Raw genomic sequence first — 18,667 nt, forward strand, 5'->3', positions numbered from 1 at the left:
GACTTTGTCCAAATTTTTCATTTTGGCCATGGAGTTAGGGCCATGCTCATAAGCTTACAATATATGAGGAAAAAGGGGTGACATAAAAGATAAAAAGTGCTTATAGTGTATGGTCCAGCCATCTTTATATTTAATAAGGGTATACATGTAAAGCTGCATGAACCGGTCACCAGCCAGTATGGTTTGTGTAGGAAATAGAGATAAGAAGGGACCGGAATATAAAGAAAAAATGTACAAACGTAGAACTGAGAAAAGTTTGATTATTGAAGTGATGTAATAGACCTTAAAATGTGTTCTTAGGGCACATTTAAAACTGTGGATAATAGGATGGGTAGTGCATCCCAGAGACCTGGTACAGCACAAGAAAAGTCTTGGAGAGTGAAGTTTGGTCATGGTAGATGTTAGTTGTAGATCATTAGGGGAACAGAGACCACTAATAAAGTAAAAAAAAGGGCAAATTCTGGAGTTTTTGTTAAGGTGCAGAACTGTGTAACTGATTGGATATAGGAAATGAATAAAACATCAAGACCATAGGCATGCTACCTGTGAATTATGGTACATAGTATTACTCAGAAATGGAAAGATCATGTTTATGTAGATTAGTAGAGGGAAGCTCTGAAAATGCTAGAAACAGTGGACAGATGAATATACTAGGGTAAAAATGGTACTGAAAGCCAAATCTGGAGATGGTTTGTTAAAGAGTGTGACTGTAGACTTATGGATCCCCCAGCACGCGCACTGTGCGCTGCAGGGATTTGCCGGTTTCTGAGATGGACTGAAGTGTATACATACTTCCGGCCAGTGCCCGTCCAGTGGGCGCAGACTCGCTCCATACACTTGTATAGAGCGAGGCCTGTTCACTGTGCGCGCGCAATTGCTGCTGGATGTTCAGCGATTCTGACAGCTGACACCTTGCACTCAATGCCAAGAGCAGTGCCACACCGCTGACAGCACTTTGCATTGCAATACTAGGATTAAGAACTGCTTGTTGGAAACACATCAGTGTGCATGCCTCTGACATAGCAATTTTTTATAGATATGAATTTTTAATATTTTTCTAAATGTTGTTTTTAATACTCAATAATTCTCATCGGATTTTTTGTGCTGGATGCACTTTTTTTCCTCAATTTTATTACTTCATATTACATCAGGGGCTCGCTCACATGAGCTTATACATCGGACGAGTGCTATCCGATGTTTTATCGAGTAACACTCAAACCAATGTTATACTATGAGGCAGTGTAAATCTGATACTATTTTACGATTCAGCATGAGAAAAAAAATTGCATCATGCTGCAAGTGGATACTCAATCGGAGCACACGCACCCATTCGAGTCTATGGGTGCGTGTAAAACATTGGATTACACTCGGATGTCATTGCGGACACAGACAATGGAGAAGATGGAGAAATTTGTAGTGCGGGCGTCTCTGCCTCCTACCCGGCAAAGACGCCGATCCCCCTACCGCCGCGGTCCCGGTCCTGCGTCCACCGCTTCTCCTCCTGTCTCCCACGCTGTGCCTGCCCGGGGTGCGCGCACCATGCGTAGATCCCCAGGCACTGTGCTTAGGGCGCGCGTGCTCCCTGCTTTCTTAACGGGGCTGCGTGCCGTCCTAAAATGTCCCCGGCCAATGGCCGGAGAACATCCTCTATTTAAGGCACCTCCCCCAAAATGGAGATGCCTGTGCAATGTTGAAGTTTGTTTGTTAAACACTCTTTCCAGCCCTCAGGTCCCAGTGCTGTCCACCAGCCTGTATATCAGCCGTGCCCACCAGCCTGTTCATCAGCCGTGCCCGCCAGCCTGTCCATCAGCCGTGCCCGCCAGCCTGTCCATCAAGCCGTACCCACCAGCCTGCCTGCCAGCTGAGTCTGCCTACCTGCTTACTAGCCATGCCCGTCTACCAGCCTATCTGCCATGCTTGTCAGCGTGAGCTGTCAGTCCAGTGGGAGTCGCCTGCTCTCACACGAGGTCGGTCCCAGAGTAGCCCTTGGACCACCTTCCCTCCTTGGTTCATGGAGTCGACTAAGCTGCCGTATAGCCAAGATCGGTCAGAGTAGGTCCCTAGTTACACCCCTCTGGTCCCTCCTTGTACCACGGCACAGTGGTTCCACCACCCGGCGTCGTAACAGTTTGCATAGGCCATGGAATCCAATGGTTCCCAGGTTCTTTCGATCTCGGACCTTTACCAAGAGGTCTCCCGCCAGAGATCGCAACAGGATACAATCCTGTCCTCCCTGCGGACTGTACACTCCCGCCTGGATGCACTGTCCACCCCTCAATCCAGTGGCGGTGTTGTACCCGGCTTCGGACCCCGACTGTCTGCTTCTCCGCGTTTTGGCGGTGATCCTGCTCTATAGTCGGGGCTTTGTAAATCAGTGCACGCTGCACTTCGAGCTCCTGGCTCAACAGTTTCTTCTGATTGGGCTAAAGTGGCCTTCATTATGTCTCATCTCACAGGAGAGGCATTGGCATGGCTCAATCCCCTGTGGGAAAGAGGGGATCCCCTGGTGTCTGATCTCCAGGCTTTCCTTGCGGCCTTCCGGAGAGTTTTCGATGAGGCCGGCCGCACGTCCTCAACTGCCTCCTCTCTCCTCCATCTATGCCAGGGGAACCTCACAGTGGGCCAGTACGCTGTATGTTTCTGCACCCTCTCGTCTGAACTCGCCTGGAATAACGAGGCTCTGGTGGCTACCTTTTGGGTGGGCCTTTCTGGGCGGATCAAAGACGAACTGGTCGGTCGTGACATACCCACCTCTCTGGATGACCTGGTGTCTTTGGCCACTCAGACTGACATCAGGTTCCAGGAGCGTTCCAAGGAGGTGGCCCATGAGAGAAGACCTGTATGCCTAGCACCTACTTTTCAAAGACCGGTCTCGCAACAAGCCTCTGCCTCGGCATCCATCCCTAAAGCTATGCAAGTTGACCAGCGTCTCCCGGATCCGTTGGCGGTTTCTTCGGTGGATGGGAGACCACTTGCCGAGTCCATTCTCTTCGTCACCGAGCCGGTGGTTCTTCAGATAGGAATGTTGAACTCAGAGAAAATCTCCTTCTATGTGCTGTCCGGTCTCTCCCACCCCCTATTGTTAGGTCTGCCATGGTTACAGAGACACAAGCCGGTCTTGAATTGGAGTTCGGGAGAAGTGCTCTGCTGGGATGAGTAGTGTCACAAAACCTGCCTGGTTTCTGTTGGTCCTGCTCGACCTCCTTCCACTCCATCTAATCTACCTGGCTTGCCGTCACCCTACTGGTCTTACACGGATGTGTTTGACAAGAAGGAGGCTGAGATACTACCTCCTCATAGGCTGTATGATTGTCCCATCGACCTTATCCCCGATGCCTCACCTCCCCATGGCCGAATCTATCCCCTGTTGTTGGCCGAGACCCTTGCCATGTCAGAATAAATTTGAGGAGAATCTTGCAAGGAGATTCATCCAGAAATCCACCTCACTGGCTGGACCAGGATTCTTCTTTGTCAAGAAGAAGGACGCCTCTCTTTAGCCTTGCATCGACTATAGGGGACTAAATCAAATAAATATTAAGAACAAGTATCCACTGCCTCTCATTTCCGAGTTAATTGATCGCCTCAAATGCGCTAAGATCTTCACTAAGCTTGATCTCCGTGAAGCATACAATCTGGTATGGATTCGCCAGGGCGACGAATGGAAGATTCGGGATGGCCACTACGAGTACCGCGTGATGCCCTTCGGACTCTGCAACGTACCTGCAGTCTTTCAGAAGCTAGTGAATGACATCTTCCGAGATCTTCTCTACACTTGCGTGGTGGTATACCTGGACGATATCCTGGTGTTCTCTCCAGATCTGCCCTCACATCAGAGAGAAGTTCGACAGGTATTGCAGAGGCTCAGGAAGAATCGTTTATATGCCAAATTTGAGAAATGCATTTTTGAGCAGAAGTCTCTTCCATTCCTGGGATACATAATCTCAGAGACCGGCCTTAAGATGGACCCCCGAGAAGGTATCTGCCATTCTAAAGTAGCCCCGTCCTGAGGGACTGAAGGCTATTCAGCGGTTCCTAGGATTTGCAAATTATTACCGCTTATTCATTCCTCACTTCTCTTCCCGGACTGCTCCCAACTCTGCCTTGACCCGCAAAGGAGTTAATCCCAAGGAATGGACCCCCGAGGCGGAAAGTGCTTTCGTGTCCTTGAAACAAGCCTTCTCTTCTGCTCCAGTACTGCATCGTCCTGACTGTAACAAGCAGTTCTTCCTGGAGGTAGATGCTTCGTCTTCAGGGGCCGGAGCAGTCCTCACCCAGAAATCCTTGTCCAGTCGAATGGTGACCTGCGGCTTCTTTTCCAAGCTCTTCTCTCCTTTGGAGCGCAATTATTCCATTGGAGATCGGGAATTGCTTGCCATCAAACTGGCGCTGGAGGAGTGGCGATTCTTACTAGAGGGGGCCCTGCATCCGGTGGTCATCTACTCGGATCATTAGAATCTCGCCTACTTGCAGCCCGCTCAACGACTTAACCCTCGTCAGGCCAGATGGTCTCTGTTCTTTGCCCGCTTCAATTTTATTCTCCACTTCCGGCCGGGAGATAAAAATATCAAGGCAGATGCGCTCTCCAGATCATTTCTGTCGACTGACCAAGAGAAGGAGCCTCAACACATCATTGAGCCCTCCAGAATAATTACAGTTGCTCCGTTTGATCTGTCTCGCCTTCCCCCAGATAAGACTTTTGTGGCGCCTCCGGATAGGAAGAGGGTCCTACTCTGGTGTCATTCGTCTAAACTGGCAGGCCACGCCAGACAGAGGAAAATGTCTCTGCTTATTTCACGTCATTATTGGTGGCCAACCCTACGCAAGAATGTTGCAGATTTTGTCTCTGCCTGCTCTTCCTGTGCCCGAAACAAGACTCCTAGGCAACTTCCGATGGGTCGAATGCTTCCTTTACCTGTGCCTTCCGCTCCCTGGCAGCATATTGTGATGGATTTCATCACGGATCTCCCTGTATCGTTCGGTTGTACTGTCATTTGGGTGGTAACTGACTGCTTCTCCAAAATGGCTCCCTTCATTCCTCTGTTTGGTCTACCCTCTGTGCCAGTGCTGGCTAAAGAGTTCATTCTTCACATCTTCCTTCTCCACGGCCTACCTCTTTGTATAGTCTCGGATAGAGGATTCCAGTTTACTTCACGCTTCTGGAGAGCCATGTGCAAGCTTTTGAATGTCGCATTGGATTTCTCATCGGCTTATCACCTACAGTCTAATGGCCAGGTAGAGCGTATCAATCAGATCCTCACTAGCTTCCTTCGACACTTTGTCAACGCCCACCATAGCAACTGGGTAGAACTCCTGCCTTGGGCCTAATTCTCCTGCAATAATCATGTGAGCGAATCCTCAGCCAAATCTATGTTTTTTGTGGTATACGGTCAGCATCCCAATATCCCGTTTCCTCTTTCCACTTCTGTTGACAATCCTGCCACAGAGTCTCTTGTTAAAAACTTTTCTGTGATCTGGGAGGACACAAAGTCTTCATTGCTACAGTCCTCTGAGCAGATGAAGAGACATGCAGATAAGAGACATCTGGATCCGCCGATATTCCATCCAGGGGACAAAGTCTGGTTATCATCCAAGTATGTTCGTCTCAAAATTCCTTCATACAAGTTGGGTCTGCGGTACATCCGTCCTTTCGAGATTTTGAGGCCGATTAATGCAGTGGCGTATAAGCTGAAACTCCTTGCCTCCTTACGGATTCCCAACTCTTTTCATGTGTCTCTCCTCAAGCTTGTCTCCCTCAATCCTGTCTCTGATGATCTAGGTACCACTCTAGCCCCAGTCTGCGCTGAGGACGTTTTTGAGGTAGAGAACATTCTAGCTACTAAGAGGGTAAGAGGAAAAACGTTTTTTCTTGTGGATTGGAAGGGGTTTGGTCCTGAGGAGAGGTCACGGGAGCCCAGGGAGAACATTCATGCTCCTCTTCTTCTGGAAAAATTTCTTGTGGGCTTGAAGAGGAGAGGGCATAAAGGGGGGCTACTGTAGTGCCGGCGTCTCTGCCTCCTGTCCGGCAAAGACGCCGATCCCCTTACCGCCATGGCCCCGGTCCTGCGTCCACGGCTCCTCCTCCTGTCTCCCACGCTGCGCCTGACCAGGGTGCGCACACCACGGGCACTATGCTTAGGGTGCGCGCGCTCCCTGCTTCTTAAAGGGGCCGCGCGCGCCATCCTAAAATGTCCCTGGCCAATGGCCGGAGAACATCCTATATTTAAGGCACCTTCCCCAAAATGGAGGTGCCTGTGAAATGTTGGAGTTTGTTTGTTAAACACTCTTTCCAGCCCTCAGGTCCCAGTGCTGTCCGCCAGCCTGACTGTCAGCCGTGCCCGTCAGCCTGTCCATCAGACGTATCCGCCTGCCTGTCTATTAAGCCGTACCCACCAGCCTGCCTGCCAGCCGAGTCTGCCAACTGCTTACCAGCCGTGCCCATCTACCAGCCTATCTGCATTGCTTGTCAGCGTCAGCTGTCAGTCCCGTGGGAGTCGCCTGCTCTGACATGAGGTCGGTCTCAGAGTAGCCCTCGGTCCACTTTCCCTCCTTGGTTCATGGAGTCGACTAAGCTGCCGTATAGCCAAGGTCGGTCAGAGTAGGTCCCTAGTTACGCCACTCTAGTCCCTCCTTGTACAACGGCACAGTGGTTCCACCACTCGGCATCGTAACAAAATTAAGCTTTCCATCTTTGCTGCACCTGGGATACGATTCTCTCATGCGAGGTCCTGAGAGCAAGAGCAGAGAGCCGAGATTAGGACACCTGCTGTTAAAGTTGTGGGCTGATGACTTATAAGTGTACAGTATCTGTTCAGAAGATGAAAGGGAGAAGAGGGAGGCGGCGAGCAGCTTACTGCTGTATGGAAATCAATGGTCTGGAGAGAGATGACTAGGATGTTTAGAGTTAAACCCTCTCCTGCAATGTATCTACAGTGCACTTTTGGCTTGGCACCAGAGGACAGGCTCCATTGAACCATGGAAATCAGTTTTACACTATAAAACATAAAAACTCTCATTGCAGAAGAATTACAGCAGGTATAAAAAGCAAGTCATTGGCCAAATTACTTATTTTCACACTGTCTAACTCAGTAAAGCAATTTAAGAACTTGAGAACACTTTTTTAATGTAACAATAATTACTATTGGTGTCACAACTCAAAGATCAAAGATTTTAAAAGTATGTCTAATGCACAGCAAGAAACAGTTTCAAATCCATACCTTTGGCTCTTCCCGTCTTATTCCCATTCTTCCTCTGCGTGGCCTCCTAATAACTTTAGTAGAGCGATAATCTGGCTGTGAATCTACCAGTGAACTCACAGAGTACCTCAAATCTGCTGAAGTGTCTAAGTGAGGCCTAAGGGAAAAACAAACATATTCAAAATTTGGCTACATTAAGAAAAGATAAGAAATGGAAATCTAAACTATTATTGCATGGTTGCCAAGTTAAAACAGAGATAAAAATGATTATCCGATTACTGGTGCATACTGATACATACTGGTAACCACTATAAATAAACGTATATCTCATTATTCTTTTCTCCAAGAATTACCTTGTTAAAGTTGGTTCTATCAAGGACCCAGTTCGTAACTTCATCTGGTCAAGTTCTACTCTGAGTTTTTCAGTTTCTTCTGCTAATCGATCCTTAGAAAGAAAAAGTAAAAATAGAAAAGTTTAAACATCGCCCTTGAGTCTTATAAGCATTCTGAATATTAGTCGCCCAGGCGTTACGTGTGCAAACTGCCTCTTCAGAGAAAAAGAGGAGTTGAACTCTATAGCGCCACCTATTGGAAGCAGCAATCTTACAAGTCACAATCAACCCTTTAACGACTCATGCAATATGAGTTAGGATAATAGCCAAATCAGAATGAGGAGTTACGAAAATCAACCCGGGTATGACACCTAACCCATCTAACCTATCACAGGAAGAAAGGCACACTCCCTGGACAATAATCTCAATATTATCATCAAACCATCTGACACGGGTGGGAATGTTGTAGTTATGGATAGGAAAGAGCATCTTGACATGTGTAACTCTCTCTTGTCAGATCATATCACATATGAGGTTCTCTGTAAGGATCACATTACCAGATACTCTTTAGAATTATGTGGCCTACTGATGGAGGCACATGGTAGTACCCGAATTTCAAAAAATGAACTTGATTTCCTCCTCCTCAAACATCCCATGACTGCAAAGTTCTACTCTCTCCCGAAAATTCACAAAGAATACAACCCCTTAAAAGGACACCCAATTGTCTCTATAATTGATGCTCTGTGCCAGAATTCTAGTATTTACCTAGATCAAATTTTTCACCCCTTAGTTACTGCATTGCCATCTTACCTCAGGGCCTCCACTGACTTGCTCACCAAATTTAACAGTATAACAATTGACCCGGGAACCATTTTGATATCTATTGAGGTGGAGTCCCTTTACAGTAGTATTCCTCTCTCAATAGGCATTCAGACAGCTGAATACTACTTTAACACCAGAGGAGTCCATCTTCTACCTCATAACAAGTTCCTACTGAAACTCTTAGAATTTATTATGAAACACAACTTCTTCATTTTTAATGGAAAATTCTACCACCAAGTCAGGGGCACTGCTATGGGGAGTCCATGTGCTCCTACTTATGCCAACATGCTCCTGGGCTGGTGGGAGGATACAGTTCCAGGACAAGGATGTCATCTGGGGTCCCTACATTCAATTTTGGGGACGTTATATAGACTACATCCTCAGCCTATGGTCGGGATCCAGGGCATCCTTTGAATCCTTTTTGGACCACCTTAATAATAATAACTTATACCTTCACATGTGAAATTGGCACGGACAGGATCTCTTTTCTGAACCTATTTATTACAAAGGAGGGCGATGGATCTCTGAGAAATTCCATCTATCGGAAAACTAATGCCATCAGTAGCCTGCTTAGATGGGAGAGCCATCATCCTCACAACTTGAAAAAAGGTATCCCTAAGGGCCAATTTCTGAGGCTCCGGAGAAACTGCTCGACACTGATGGACTTCAATATCCAGGCACGGACTCTCAGAAACAGGTTCTTACAAAAAGGCTACCCACCTCAGACTGTGAATTCGGCTTATAGACATGCTCTAGAAAGCAATAGAACCAAAAAACACTGATGAGTCGATCACACGCCTAACTGGTACCTTCGATGACCAAACACTGAGGGGTTCTAAGACGTGACCCCAATACTTCTAATCTTATTAATTCCACACCGGCCGTAACATTCAGGAGAGGAAAATCAATTTGTGACCACATAGTCCATAGTTTTTATACCCCACCCAAAATCATCTGGAACATGGTTGGACTGTAGGGAAGTGGGAACTTTTAAATGTGGGTCATGTAGCTTCTGTAGATATGTCACTCCCTCCAAAAATTTCACAAGTGTGGTTACGTGATGGACATAAAAAAACAGAGATTTTGCCAATTGTAGGAAGTCTGGGGTGATATACGTATGCACATGCACGTACCCACTTAATTATGTGGGAAAGACAAAGGGGCAATTGAGGATTCGGATTAGTGAGCATCTAGGCGACATCAGTAATATTAGAGATACACCACTTGCCCGACATGTTAATTCTAAACACGGGGGTCACCTAGATTCCATTTTCTTCAGAGTTATTGAAATGGACCTTATACCCGGTCATATGGGTGATTGGGACAAGAGAATTATTCAGAGAGAGACAAGGTGGATCTTCTGGCCGGAGTCAGTCTGTCCGGGAAGTCTTAACGAATAACTTAATTTCATCAGCTATAATTCAGTAGTGTGTATCATATGACCCTATATGATAGATTCCCATCCTTTGACGTATAGGTCCTAATTTGACAGCTCTTTTTTTTCTATTGATGAACAAGGGGATTGTTCCTTTTTGATTTGTCAGGTATATTGCAAATGTTTTTGATGTACTTTAGATTATCATAAGGCCTACATATTTACATATACTACATATTGTATTAGGCCTATATATTTATCTATTACTATCTACTATATGCAGATAATTATTTTTCATCCTTATGTTTTTCCCAATTAGACCAGGAAAGACAGGTAGATGCGTGTATTTTTGTCCTAGAGAGCTTATAGCGTTCTGTTCCTTTTCCTGGCATCTAATATACTTGTGGAACGCATTTGCGTTCCAATACCAATCTATCCGATGACGCAATACTGCTCCCAGCACTGCGCAACGCATAATGAGTTCCAGTAGCGCATGAATGTCATTTCCGGTGATGCGCTTCCTATAACATCGGAGGAGTGCAAACGTTCGCAACCACTAACCGGAAGCCAGCGTCTCTGCATCGTAAAGAGAAAGACCCTTTTGGGTACGTATATAGACCGGACTGTTTCCGGTGACATGCACACTGTCTGTGTCCACTCTGCTTGCGGCCTGAAGAGTTTCTGTGCTCATTGCTGCACCGCTCTTGCTCTCTTTCTCCACTGAGAGATACCCCTGATGAACCCCTGCATGACCATAAAAGGGGAGAAATGTTTTGGGACTATGCAGCAAAGTTACAAGTGCATAAGCTAAGTACTAATCAATTACAGGCCATTCTGGCTCAATATGGGCTTTGTTTCTTGTACATATGTCAATCATGTATAATCTATTCATGTCCACTATCGAAGACATACTTATCCACTGTGATGATACTGCAATGTTAGAAGCCTAATATTATCTAATGATAGGCTACCTAGGCTCCATAACTTGATATATATTTTATGACTTTCGCGTGTATCTTATTTATTTCCAGGAGTTAGGACTTATGCATTTGTTTCTTTGGGGTCCCACAGTGTCTTATTGTGCTTATTGAGATCTATTAGTATTACTGATGGATATTTTTGTGGAATCCCCCTGCATTGACAGCCTAAGCTCACATTAGTGCTCACCTAATAGTTAGTTAATGGTTTGTACATCTCTTTGGTGGTATTATATTAGTTTATCCGTAAGGACTCCATTCACTCCATGGGTGAATTCTCCAGATACGTGGGACGTTCCGGCTGACCAGCAGTCCAGTTTTTGGTTTTAGGGTCAAATAGGGACATTCTTCATTGAGCAGGGGCACCACATTGCATTATTAGGGTTCCAATCTCCGTGGTTAGGAAGGGAACAGTGTAGGGCGAATTCAGTCCCTAAGTCTCTCTCCTCCCTTCCACTTTTTTGGACCCAAGTCATATATTTTTTGTACTTGTGCATCTATGTGTTGTTTGTACCTGGTTTTTAAATTATTATTTAATAAAGATATGTTTTTAGGATTTGTTTTTCGGTTGTATATTTTTAAGGGCCCCGCACGTATACATACTCTATTGGTTATTATACATTCTGAATATTAGCATTGTGCTTATGATATAAATTGTGGCATCCAAAATAGAAAAGCGAACTACGCACCCTTGATCAGTCTTACCTTGTCATGTAAACATTCCTCTAATTGTTTTCTATAATTTTCTGAATCCTGAAGTAAAATATTCTGCAAAAGAACAAAGATGTAGAAATCTAATTCTTGATCATAAAGATGCTTATCTAGCTTGTCAAACTTGCATATTTATTTCAATAAGGAGAAGATGATAAGACATTGCCAGACATTAAAAGGGGTTTACCCATGAACAAAGTACATTTTAATCAATAGATCTTGGAATCAAAATAATTTCCACAATTAGATGTGATAAATAAAATGTTCCTGTGCTGAGATAATCTTATAAATATGCCCCTGCTGTGTATTGTGTAATGGATGTGTCTGACCGTGCAGGAACATGGTCTGATCATACCACATCTCCTGGGCAGGGGAGGAAGCAAAAGAGTATACAGACATTACAGCAGGGGATCACAGCTGATTATTTCGGTGAGGTAAAACATGTTTTTAAACAGGCAGGGAAATGTTTTTTAAAAAAAGGATTGTTGTTCCAGTGTCTGGTAAAATAATTATTTCTTTATTTTTCGTCCATTAAAAACTTGCAAAAATTACAATGGTTGCATGGTTGCATAGACAGGGCAGGGGAGCAAGACGCGTTTCGAAAGCTCACTTGCGTTCTTTATCACAGCTTACTAAGTTTACTAAGCTGTGATAAAGAACGCAAGTGAGCGTTCGAAACACGTCTTGCTCCCCTGCCCTGTCTATGCAACCATTGTAATTTTTGCACGTTTTTAGTGGACGAAAAATAAAGGAATTATTTTACCAGACGCTGGAATAACAATCCTTTTTTTTTTGAGTATATTCTGGTGTGGATCCACCTGGTTCCGTGCAAGCTGGATTATAAGTACTGGATGAGCTGGCATTTACTATAAGGGAAATGTTTGACCTCACATAAAGCAGCAGCTGTGATCCCATGCTGTCCTGTCTGTATACTCTTTTGCATCCTTCCCTGCCCAGGAGATGTGATATGATCAGACCTTTACCTGCACAGTCAGACACAGCCATTACACAGCAGTGACACATTTATAAGATTATCTCAGCACAGGAGCATTTTTTTAATACATCCAATTGTGGAAATTATTATTATTAAGATCTATCAATTAAATTGCACTTTGTTAGTGGGATAACCCCTTTAAAGAGGACCTCTCACTACTCCATGTGTGCATTCCTCTTACCAAAGTTGGAGCATCTTTTCTTAGAAAAGTCAGAAATAAACTTTAGTATTTTTCACATACCAACCCCTTACTAACTTATCCAAAATTTTCATACACGTGTATGTGGTGGACATGCTTATACATCTCCCAGTGATCCTGAGAATATTTTTTCGTGACACATTGTACTTTATGTTAACTGTAAATTTAGGTCAATATGTTTTGTGTTTATCTAAAAAATCTTAACAATTTTCAAAGTTTGAATGTTAATACCATTAAATAAAAGTTATGCTACACAAAAAAGTTAATAACTAACATTTACCATATATCGACTTCGTCAGTATAAAATTTCAAATGTCCTTTTATTTTATTAGGATGTTAGAAGGTTTAACCCCTTTACGACATATGATGTCGTAATATGTTGTGTCCCTGACTTTGACGCGGGCTCACACACCAAGCGCGAATTTTTTCGGGCAGATGATAGCATCATGTGCCTTTAACAGCTGTTAAACTGCAAAATGCAGCTGTCAACCTCTGACAGAGGCATTTAACCCCTTCACGACCTTTGTCGTATATTTACGTCAAAGGTCGTGTCCCTGACATTGATGCCGGCTCCGATGCTGGGCCAGCTTCTTTCCCTGTACTTGATGGCTGATTTAATCAGCCATCAAGTGCTTTTAACAGATGCGGGTGAAGCGATGCTCCACCCACTGCTCTTAACCAGTTAAATCCCGCTGTCAATCACGGATAACGGGATTTAACAAGCGCCATCTGGAAGCGCGTAACAAATCCTGCCCATCGGCACCCCTGTCACGTGATCGTAAGGCAACAATGGGTTGTCATGACAGCCGGGGATCTGCAGAATTTCCTATTATTGTGAATCTCCTGTGAACGCCGGTCTGCTGCCAGCGTTCATAGAAGATCGTGATTTCTGCTATACATAGCAGAGCTGAAGCTCTACTATGTATAGCACAAGCGATTTTTATGATCACAGCTTCAAGTCTTCTAAGAGGACTATTGAAAACAGTAAGAAGTAAAAAAAAAGTGTTCAAAAATATGAAAAAATAAAAAAACACATAAAAAATAAAACAATTAAAAAAAATTAAAAATACACATATTTGGTATCGCTGCCTTTAGAAATGTCCGATCTATCAAAATATAAAATAAATTAATCTCATCGGTAAATGGCGTAATGAGAAAAAAATCAAAACGCCAAAATTACGTATTTTTTGGCTGCCGCAACAGTGCATTAAAATGCAATAAGAGGTCACCAAAACATTGTATTTACCCCAAAATGATATCAATAAAAACGTCAGCTCAGGGCACAAAAAATAAACCATCACATAGCCGAGATTCCGAAAAATGAAAATGTTAAGAGTCCTGGAAAATGGCGACATAAGCAAAAAAAAATTTTCTTACTAATTTTGGATTTTTTTTCCACCACTTAAATAAAAAAAAGCTATACATGTTGGGTATATGCGTACTCATACTGACCTGGGGACTCCTATTGCCAGGTCAGTTTTACCATATAATGAACATAGTAAATAAAAAACCCAAAAAACAAATTGTGGACTTGAACTTATTTTGCAATTTCACCGCACTTGGATTTTTTCCTCGCTTTCCAGTGCATCACATGATAAAATGAATGTCATTCAAAATTACAACTTATCCCGCAAAAAAAACAAGCCCTCATACAGTTATGTGGATGGAAAAATAAAAAAGTTATGGCTCTTGGAAGAAGGGGAGGAAAAAAAAAATGAAAAATTGCCTGGGGGTAAAGGGGTTAAAAGTTTAGCAGCAATATTTGATTTTTTTCAGGAAACTTACAAAACTTATATTTTTCAAAAACCTATTCAGTTTTTAACGGACTTTAAGGGCCAAATATATTAGACAATCCCCAAACTTGATAATATTTTAAAGGGAATCTGTAAGATCAACCCCGCAGTCTATATGGGCATGCAGGTCATAGGAAGCTGAATAACATGATACCTTGATATCTGTGATCTGATGTCTTATTCCAGAGAAATTCATGTTTTTTTATAATGTAAATGAGCTGTTAAGATCTATGGGCCGGACACAGTTCCAGAAAAGTGGCTGGGATTTATAGAAATCTCACGCTCACTGTGCTTCTTTTTAACACAGCGTAAACTGACATGCGGTGCGTGTTTCAAATCTGCAGCATGTCAATTTCTCTTGCTGAGTTTTCTGTGCAGAAATTCCACAGGTAAAAAACGCACAAGCGTTTTTAGGGCATTTCCGTGGTGCAAATACATCAAAAATGCACCAAATCCGCACCTAAGTATGTCAATAAGGTTTTATCAAAGCAAAAAAACAGGTAGTATTAAAAACAAAGCAACTTTATTAACAGCATAACATATCAAGAAGAGATAAAAAAAACACAGCATCAAAAACGCATGTTAAAAGAACGCAAGTATCCTAATTAAAATAAAAGGTGCAGAAATGGTGCAGATTCTGCAACATCAAAAACGCACTAAAAGCTCATCATGAGAACATAGCCTAAGAATCTGCCAACAGAGCTTAAAGGGGTATTCCCATCTCCAAGAGCCTACCCAATATGTAGTAGGTGTAATAATAACAATATTAGCAAATACCTCCAATTAGAAATGTAGTCTAGTTTTTCAGATTCGTTGTGTCTCTTTCCTCATGTGCAGGCGTTGCAGGACCTTAGGTATCCATGCTTACAACCACTAGCAACTAGCTAACTGTCACTACATCAGTGGTCATAACCATGGATACCTAAGGTCCTGCAATGCCTGCACATGAGGAAAGACACATAGCGAATCAGAAGAACTATACTACATTTCTAATTGGAGGTATTTGCTAATATTATTATTATTACACCTACTACATATTGCGATATGATCTTAGAGATGGGAATTCCCCTTTAATTTAAATGAAAGGGACAGGTGTACCACGAAGAATTGATGCTGTTTCGAAGACGAAGAGTGGTCCCACCAAATTTTGATTTGATTTAGATTTGATTCACTTTGCATTTTGCTAAATGAAAAAAATAAAATATTAACACTTCTATTTTTGAACATATTTTTAATTTGCAGCATTTTTTCCACAACTGCCTAAAACTTTGGCAGAGTACTGTACATTTCATGAAATTCATCAGAAACAAATTATGGATCTATTAGGTCATGAACACTTTAAATCAATCTGTCAATTCCTTAGGGAACTGATTTAGTATCAGCACGCGTAGCACTAATATATTGGTCCTGGCATCCTGTAGCAACTGGAAAAATGGACTATTATAACATCAGAAAACAATTTCCCTTGAAGGTCTTTTGATGAATGTTTTACAAACATCTCAATATTTCACTTACTCGCACCGACCTGCTCACATTAATCAGTGTTTCGTGTGATATTTAGCTCGCATGCTTCATCAAATAGAAAAAAATAGATTATTCCAGGTGTATCCACCCAACTGAGCTTGGATTAGATGTGACAAGAGCATCTTGGCCGGATGTTTTCTGTATACAGCAGTGCACTAATCTGCTGATAATGGATCTGTGAAAGCTGCGGCTTTGTGTAAGAGGTGGATTGTTTTGGCTATTATGAACCAGGAAATTTTTAAATAATGTGTAAATGAAGCTCTAAATGTCCCTGATGCTGGAACCTCTTCTCTTACAACTTCTGTATATATTGTGTCATTGCTCTGTTATTCCTCTTTAAAAGGAATCTGTCAACAGGTTTTTGATACCTCCCCTCAGAGAGCAGGATAATGTAGGAAAAAAACCCTGAATCCAATGATGTATTACTTAGGTTACTGGGTGCAGCTTTTCTGACACAATCACAGTTCCTAGATGCAGCATGAAGCAGAGCTGAGAAACCTTAGCCCGCCCACACCAGGCTCTCTATGTACATTGTCTATAGACAGTGAGCTGCTTATCTAAAGAGGAGGAGTGGTCGGACAAGGAGGCACACGCCAGCTAGTCACAGCAATGATAATGTTCTAATGATAAAACCGTCATTGTAATTAAACAACAACACACAGCTTGAAGACACAGTGGCACATAGCTGAATTCTGTGTTTTAACTCCTACCTCATGCTGTCCTCAGATTACATAGCAAAAACCTGCTGACAGATTCCCTTTATGTATTAAAACTGAATGTGTTTCTCTTCCTCTTTTCAATAAAATGTCAGTTTCAGGACACTCTCCAGGAAAATGGTAACACCTAGTTGTCAGTTTATTTACACATTTCCAGGAGGAATAATGGAGGCATGACGCAATGCAAAGTTCAAGCACAGATGCTCCAATATTGTTATTTTATGCAAGTGTATGTACAAGAAAAGCTGTCAGTTCTCTTTAAATATCCATGCAGTATTAATTTATTGTAAGATCAAATAAGTTAAAAAACAGCAATGGTTACCTTGTCTTCAAGTGCAGCCATTCGCTCCTTCAAGTGCAACTGCAACCGTTCATTGGATTCTGTTAGAAGCCTATCAACTGTATCAGAAAGTCTTTTGTTGTGTTCTTCATTCATTTTCTCTCTTTGGCGAGCCTATATAACACAAAGAAATAAAAAGCAAACTTGTAATATCTTGTAACATCAGCCAAACAAGAGAATTATGTGCCAACATACAAATAGTGGGCATCAAGTAACAGGCAATAATTTGGCTATTATTTGGAAACACAGAAATAAGCCAAACTAGAAAATTAACCAATAGCCAAAAATATAAATAAATCAAAATTTATTAGATTTAAAAAGGCACAGTGAGTTGACACTATAGGTGACACACACAGGAGGAGGGGCCCGAAACATAGTCACAGATAAAGATATATCTTGAAGGTACATGCTAGTAAATAGTTCTATGAAATACAATCAATAATATAAAGCCCCATAGGCAAGTAAATAACAAGACCATGCACCTGTGTTCATCTCCTCCTGCTGGTACACGTGTTTCGGCTTGTAGCCTTCCTCAGGGGGCATCCTGCTGTGTTATCTATAGTGTCAACTAACTGTGACTTTATAAATCTAATAAAGTTTGATTTATTTATATTTTTGGCTGTTGGTTAATTTTCTAATTTGGTTTATTTTATACCAGATACAGCCTTTGGACAAGTGCGGCACTATTTTGGTAAAGAAAAAATATATATTATTTTATATAGGACCTTTTCCAAAAGGCAAAAGTGGCCAGATTTTGCTCTTATTTTATTCCCGTTGCTCCCCTGAGTATTCCATTTTTTTTAATCCGCCATCCAGTGCCAGAAATATGAATCCTTTTATTTAGTGCTAATTTTTATCATCTTTACCATGGGGTCATGACACAGGATTCTCTTTGGGGCATCTTTAGGCCGCTCTTCATTATTACCTTGTAAAGAACACCCCCTTGTTAAAGAAAAAAAATTAGCACTAAATAAAAATGCCTCTATGTCTGGTACCATATAGCGGATTTAAAAACAAAAACAAAATAGGAATACTCAGAGGAGCAGCGAGAATAATATAAGAGCAACAACTGACCGAAAGACAGGTCCTCTTTCAATCACTTGTTATTCCCTGCGTAGGTATATTGAGCATTTTACTATTAACATGTAAAGATTCTTAGTGTTCCATATCCTTCAGGAAATTTAGTATTACATTGTCACGGGTGTGTCAGATGTAACAGGCAGTTGCTCTGGATCTGGCTGCAGAAGGTCACTGCGTTTGGCATTGCAGACGCCTTCTTAATCCTTCTGAATTTTGGACCCAGCGGAAACCTCCCTCCTGCTGTGATTGACACACCCTGGTCTAGGTGTTTATAAACTCTCAGTCTGCTTCAGGGAGTCACTGGTGATATTCTCATTTTCCCTTGTGAAGGCTTAGAGCAATAGCAGTCGGTTAGCTTACTCTCTGGAACCCTTGGATGAGGTTTGGTGTTATCTCTCTGGTGTCTGCTCAAGCTAAGTTTTCCCCCTTTTGTTTGTCTTTCTTGTTGTCTTTAGTTTATAGTGGGAACTGACCAGTGCTCACACCCCCTGCCTATCTAGGGCCTGGCTCTAGGAATATACAGGGATTAGGTTTCCTGTTTGGCGATAGGTGTGGAACCTATATACGGATGGTAGGACTGGTAGGGTGATATTATATCTGCCTAGGGGTCT

General features: G+C 42.7%; 1 protein-coding gene across 11 annotated transcripts in view; it reads right to left on the reverse strand.

The window, feature by feature from the left end:
- The window catches only part of PPFIA2 (PTPRF interacting protein alpha 2), a 446,534-nt gene that overhangs the window by 99,992 nt on the left and 327,875 nt on the right, over window positions 1-18,667 (reverse strand). For all 11 annotated transcript variants that reach the window (XM_073651603.1, XM_073651602.1, XM_073651604.1 and 8 more), the window contains 4 exons: window positions 16,959-17,090; window positions 11,405-11,467; window positions 7,547-7,638; window positions 7,215-7,350 (listed from right to left, as the gene is read on the reverse strand). In XM_073651603.1, coding sequence (XP_073507704.1) covers window positions 7,215-7,350; window positions 7,547-7,638; window positions 11,405-11,467; window positions 16,959-17,090 — 423 coding nt within the window. The remainder of the gene's footprint in view (window positions 1-7,214; window positions 7,351-7,546; window positions 7,639-11,404; window positions 11,468-16,958; window positions 17,091-18,667) is intronic.

This window comes from Phyllobates terribilis, unplaced genomic scaffold, assembly GCF_046119375.1.
Source record: "Phyllobates terribilis strain yellow unplaced genomic scaffold, ASM4611937v1 Scaffold_11__3_contigs__length_659146591, whole genome shotgun sequence".
NCBI lineage: Eukaryota > Metazoa > Chordata > Amphibia > Anura > Dendrobatidae > Phyllobates > Phyllobates terribilis.